Below are 6,419 nucleotides of genomic sequence, written 5' to 3'. Positions count from 1 at the left end.
ACATGTGATCAGTTACGACACCAACCATTTGATGGTTTTACAGTAGAGTTGAGGACACAAGCAAATGTAACAGTTAGCAATCCTGGCATTCCAGGAATATAACTGTTTTTTGAAACTGTTAAATCAATGGGTTTAGCTCTGCTTTATGATTTACTGCTGTTCAGGGGCTTTAGGCTTCAGCAAAATGGCAGGCTCCAGCAATAAGAAAAAGGAGCAATGCTGGAGGCAGTTTACAGCACACACTAACTTTGGTAGCATAATTTTTTATGCGAAATGTCTGTTTCTTGCTAAAGAACCTTACATTTTATTAAGTTATTACAGGTAAAGTTCTGCTTTAAGTTTGCCTTTATTTCCTGGTTTGGTGCTTGTTTTCTTTGATAAAGTATTGTGATTGGGTACTAAGAGAATGTCGAGAAGGTTGAAAAGGACGAGGCAAAGAACAGAGGACCCATCCTATCCAGCGGCTCCTTCATGGGTAATACTACATATATTTTTAATAATTTTTTTTAGGTATGCTGTGTGAATGGTAACACATAACAAACATAGTCAGGGGCCCAGATTCTTAAAGGACTTACGACGGCGCAGCGCCATGTACGCCGTCTTAAGTCCTAATCCGACCCGTCGTATCTATGCGTCTGATTCTTAGAATCAGTTACGCATAGATATCCATTAGATCCGCTAGGTGGCGCTTCAGTCGAATTCCGCGTTGAGTATGCAAATTAGCTAGATACGCGAATTCCCGAACGTAAGCGCGGCCGAAGCAGTAAAGTTACGACGTTTACGTTAGGCTTTTCCCGGCGTATAGTTGCCCCTGCTATATGAGGCAAAAACTTCAATCATGTTGGGTCACAGTAGTTTAACATAAAACACGCCCCCCTTCCACATTTGAATTAGGCGGGCTTACGCCGGCCGATTTACGCAACGCCGCCGCAACTTACGGAGCAAGTGCTTTGAGAATACATCACTTGCCCGTGTAAGTTGCGGCGGCGTAACGTAAATCGGATAAGTTACGCCGCCGCAGAGATACGCCCATTGTACAAGAATCTGGGCCAGGGTTTCTCAAATTGGACTAGAAAGGTGGAAATACACTTTAGGGCCCAGAATAGTATTGAAAAGTTGATGCATACTTTGTTGTATTAGCTGTAGTATTCATTACTGCCTCCAGTGGTTAATAACATTGTTTGGGACCATGAACATGTTCCTGGATTACATTAGCAAAAATTAATTACAATGAAATGCCATTTCATACTAATAATCAGAATATACAGGCCATAAAATAGAATTATATTGTAACACATACAGTACAGTTACACATACATTATCAATAGCATCCCTTAGATTTAAAAGCATATACTAAAATATCATAAAGAATACTTATGACTGTATATTGAGGTGGATGAATAAATACTGCAAAATTGTAATTGGATGCATGGTGCATAGCCAAGTCTAGGTTTACATTAAAAAATCTAAAGCACTTTGCTGCGCTATCCCAGATTTTTGTGAGCACACACATTTGTGCCTATAACATAAAAGAAAGACTTGCTTTCTGTATATAGAGATAGTTTTGTTACTGATTTATTTACTAATTATTTACTTGTCGATTAATCACATATAAGCTTAGTGTACATAAGATAGACCAATGATAAGATATTAAATCTGAACTTTGTTTTCACTGCACACTCTGAGCTTCTCGTCTTCTCGTAGTTAGAATGCATAAGAAGCTGTGTCAAATCAGATAAACACCAACTAAATTTTCTGCCTGTAAGATGTCCAGTTCTCCTAGTCCTTAACTCCTCAGCTTTACTGTCACTGGCTCACCCCTTTCATTCATTGGATGTCAGTTTTTTCAATCATGGAGGCTTAGTATCACATGTAGTCTGCATACAAATGTAACCTGCCTAGGAATGCTGACACCTGCAAACTGACTTCCCTCCATCAAGTAATTTTGATATTTGCATAACGACTTCCAAGAGCCAGCCCACTGCTGGCGTAAAGGCTGATGGCTCTTCAGAGAAAAACTGTGCTGTGATTCAGAGTTCTGTTCAAATTTTCTTGCACGTTAGAAATTGCAAATAGATGTCTGAGTCTGTAAAAAGGAAAGGGATAATTTTTTTCTGTAGTAACTAATTATCATAGCTATTGTAGGTTATTAAAAGGGTATAGTGCAATATATTTACTGTGATATAATGTGATATAAGAACACATTTATGTCAATAGAAAAAAGTTCATGTGTTAACTTTTTTAAGTCAAATATTTGTTATGTCTGCTCAGCTATAATCCACTGAAGTATTCCAGCAAAAAAAAATGATATTACACTGTATTTTGAAATATATGCCAGGCCATGAAGTGTTTCTTTGCTTGTTTCACCGGTATCTCCAGCTCCCATGGTATTTAGCTGCTGATTTCTTGAAGAGCACAGGTCATGTAGATTTCCCTGATATTGGATTTTTCTTGATTCTTGTCTCAAGGACTCCCATATGGCAGCTGTATCTTCAGGGCAGTTGACCAAGATGTTGCTGGCACACTTGTGAAATTCATCCCAAGATCTAGATAGATAATATGGGGATATTACGTACACATTATACATACATATGGAAACTCTTACAGTCTGACCCTAGGATTCAAGATTTTTAGGTATATTTCAGGGTTTGTAAACCAAATTTCATAAGCTGTATTTCCACCTCTATACAGTCTATTTATGCCAATAGCAGCACTTAGTAGGTATGCTTTATTACATATCCATTTCTATTCAGTAATAATAGTCAAGAATCTGTCCTTGAAGCCCTCATACCTATTGACTTATCACTTTCCAATAGAGAGTCTTAAAAGGTGAGAGTGGGTTGAGCCATGTGATCAACCCAGGTAAACTAAGTCAACCAGGGGCAATGCGTTAGAAAATGGGCCTGACATGTAGACACCTGGAGTTGCCTACTATGTTACCCCAGTGGTGGACAACTTTTTCCATATTTTCAATTTACTTTAAAAGTGCATCTAAAGCCCAAACCATTTTTTTTTTGGTACAATTGTAAATGATTAAACCCCCTGTCACTACTCGTTAAAGAGATTCAGCTATTTGTTCCAATAAGGATTGTCACCAGACTGAACCGAAGTGAAAATCCAAAAATCTGAACTGTCACCAAAACAGAATAGATGGAAAATTTACTAGGGACACCTGTTGTGGCAGAGATTTATTCTCCCTCCATTTTGTGTTTACACAGACAGTAAAAACTTTCCCTACTCTATCAAAAAACATTAAAAATAGCTTTGGCTTTAGATTTACTTTAGAGACTTTGATACTGGAAATAGAGAAATAGAGATAGATAAATAGAAAATCGAGTAAAACAGGTATAAAATTGTGCCAGTCCTATACCAAAACAGTGCTAATGTTGGTGAATTATTAATCTCAATAATATATGGCCAACTCCATGATAACAGTGTCCATAGGTGATCCTAATGAAATAAACAGCGTGCACCTTCAACCGAGAACTTCCTGGTCCACCTCGTGTGAACACTCTCCCCCTTCGGGGGTTTAAACTCACCAGAGAAAATTATTAACCAAGCAGTGAGCAGGAAATCAACACCAGATAGGGAACTGCACTCGTCATCAGCCAGGGAGATACTAAAATGCTGCAGGCTCCAATTCAAACAAACAGAAACAGGCCAACATAGCGTAATTCCGTTTATTGTAAACATAAAAACCCCCACATAAGTAATGCCCTCATATATTTTACGTACTTTAAATGTAAATAAAATGAGCCACGCTTCACCGTCTCCTCGAGGGGGAGAATCGCCAAATGGACTTCGCATGGAGAGCGAGAAGCACTTCCTGGTTCCGGGTAAGGCTGCATTGGAACGCACACGTCACTTCCTGTTTGCGTCATGTAGGTCACGCTCAGATGCGTTTCGTCATATTCTGACTTCGACAGAGGGCGTGACCACACAACTCTAACGCAGGCTTATAACAGCAATCCCCTATTTACTGAACCAATCAGTACAGCCATGGCACGGCAATAGGTGCTTATTCAGTTGCCATGGCAACCACTGACGGCCTATTACAGGGCAAGGGGAAGCTTGAAAAAAGCCGCAACTGCACTGAATGCGTTGGGACCCTAAAAAATACCAAATACATTAAACAATGGGGACAAAACCTGCAAGAAATATACCACATGATTTTGACAGCATGGAACGTATAAATAATACACATAATAGATATAAACTAGAAAATGCATTTCCTGCAGAAAATGCGTGGGAATGCTGAATTGCTAAGCCCACACCAAAGCCATTCACCATAACCACTACACTATCTTTAGGACATACAAGCAGTGTTTCTTCAGTACTTATAAAGCCTCTCTTTGATCATTAAAGGGGATGTAAAGGTAAAACATTTCCCTAAATAGCTTCCTTTATCTTAGTGCAGTCCTCTTTCACTTACCTCATCCTTTGATTTTGCTTTTAAATGTCCTTATTTCTTCTGAGAAATCATCACTTCCTGTTCTTCTGTCTGTAACTACACACAGTAATGCAAGGCTTTCTCCCTGGTGTGGAGAAAGCCTCTTGAGGGGGCGAGCAGGATGCCCACTATAACACACAGCTCCTTTATCTATCTGCAAAGTAGAGAGTTTCCTGACTTGCCTGGTCGCCCCTCCCCCCTGCACTGAGGAAAAGGAAGCTATTTAGGAAAAAAAAAAGTACCTTTACAAACGTTTTAATCCACACACCTAATGACTGAGAGAAGTCTTCAAACAAACCTTAATAAATCCACAACCGTACATGCTATCGAAACAGCGACTTCACCGTTTGTGAAGTTTTTATTATGTTTATAATCTTAAACATTTGGGCATGTCAGCGATTTAAAAAAGAGGTTCTGTGTGCGTTTTGCTGGGAGATTTATAGATTGTTTTACATGACAGTCAATGGAAGAGAATTTGGAACTCTTGTCATTTAGAAGCTCCAGCAACCAAAAGTAAAATGCGTATCACAAAACTGAGCATATTGCCTGACAAAAAACAACCAGACAAAAACCAGACCAGACAAAAATACCTACGTTTTGATATATAAATTGTGTATGACAAGTAGATCTTGTGGGCGTGAGAGCAATTTGTTTACCCCTTTATAAAGGTAATGTGGAACCCTGATCTCCTTATCTGAATTGAGACGGAGCTTGGGAACAGTCCCAATGGTGGAGTGGAGGTATCACCAATTAGGGTGCTTCTTTCAAAAGTGGAAAACCAAGATAAGGCCTCTTAATTCGCTTACTATATTTGAAACCAGATGTGTAAAGATTAGGGGGGCCAAACACTTACTGTCTCAAATGTATAGATTAATCCTAGGGACACGGAGAAAAACAACACCATGGGCCTGATTTACTATGCTCTGTGCGCTGCGCTGGTTCATGCGTTAATTAGTACTCCGGGTGGAGGCTTAATTGGGCGCATGAACCAGCGTAGCAGCCGGCGCATTGAAACTAATATGTAAAGCCGCGCCAAACTCCCTATAGAAGTCTATGGGAGAAATCAAAAGTGTTCATTTTAAAGGCTAATCTGCAAGTTTTGTCCTAAAAAGTGTTTGGGGACCTCAGTCCTGTCCCAGGGAACATGTATCAATGCTTTTTTTATTTTTTAAAACGGCCGTTTTTTCGGGAGCAGTGAAATTAATATTTCTTAAAGTGAAACAATAAAAGTGAAATATTCCTTTAAATTTCGTACCTAGGGGGGGTGTAATGTCAGCATGTGAAATAGCGCATTTTTCCCGCACTTAGAACTCCCCCTGCACAAAGTGACATTCAGAAGGAAAAAAGTCATTTAAAAATTCACACGCGGCTATAATGAATTGTCGGCTCTGTTTTATGAATGAATCCCTTTAGAATTGTCAAACAAAAAAATGTGTAGGGGTTCCCCCAAATTAAATTACCAGGCCCTTCAGGTCTGGAATGGATATTAAGGGGAACCCCGCCGTAAAAACCAAAAAAAAAAAAGACGTGCGGTTCCCGGCAAATATCCATTCCAGGCCCTTCAGGTCTGGTGTGGATTTTAGGGGAACTCCACCCCAAATTGAAAAAAAAATGGCGTGGAGTCCCCCTAAAAATCCACACCAGACCCTTATCCGAGCACGTTGACCTGGCCGGCCGCAGAAAAGAGGGGGGGACAGAGTGCGCCCCCCCCTCTCCTGAACCGCACCAGGCCACATGCCCTCAACATGGGGAGGATGTCCCCATGTTGATGGGGACAAGGGCCTCATCCCCACAACCCTTGCCCGGTGGTTGTGGGGGTCTGCGGGCGGGGGGCTTATCAGAATCTGGAAGACCCCTTTAACAAAGGGGACCCCCAGATCCTGGCCCCCCCCTATGTGAAATGGTAATGGGGTACATTGTACCTCTACCATTTCACCCCATAAAAAATGTCAAAGTGTTAAAAATGACA

General features: G+C 40.4%; 1 protein-coding gene across 1 annotated transcript in view; it reads right to left on the bottom strand.

Annotated features, from left to right (window-relative positions):
* Positions 1-1,267: 1,267 nt before the first annotated feature.
* Positions 1,268-6,419, bottom strand: part of NRN1L (neuritin 1 like) — a 132,122-nt gene continuing 126,970 nt past the window's right edge. Inside the window, exon 3 of the mRNA XM_040328761.1 lies at positions 1,268-2,546. Coding sequence (XP_040184695.1) covers positions 2,258-2,546 — 289 coding nt within the window. The 3' untranslated portion in view covers positions 1,268-2,257. The remainder of the gene's footprint in view (positions 2,547-6,419) is intronic.

This window comes from Rana temporaria, chromosome 11 (assembly GCF_905171775.1).
Source record: "Rana temporaria chromosome 11, aRanTem1.1, whole genome shotgun sequence".
Classification (NCBI taxonomy): Eukaryota; Metazoa; Chordata; class Amphibia; order Anura; family Ranidae; genus Rana; species Rana temporaria.
This window is presented reverse-complemented; position numbering and strand designations above follow the sequence as displayed.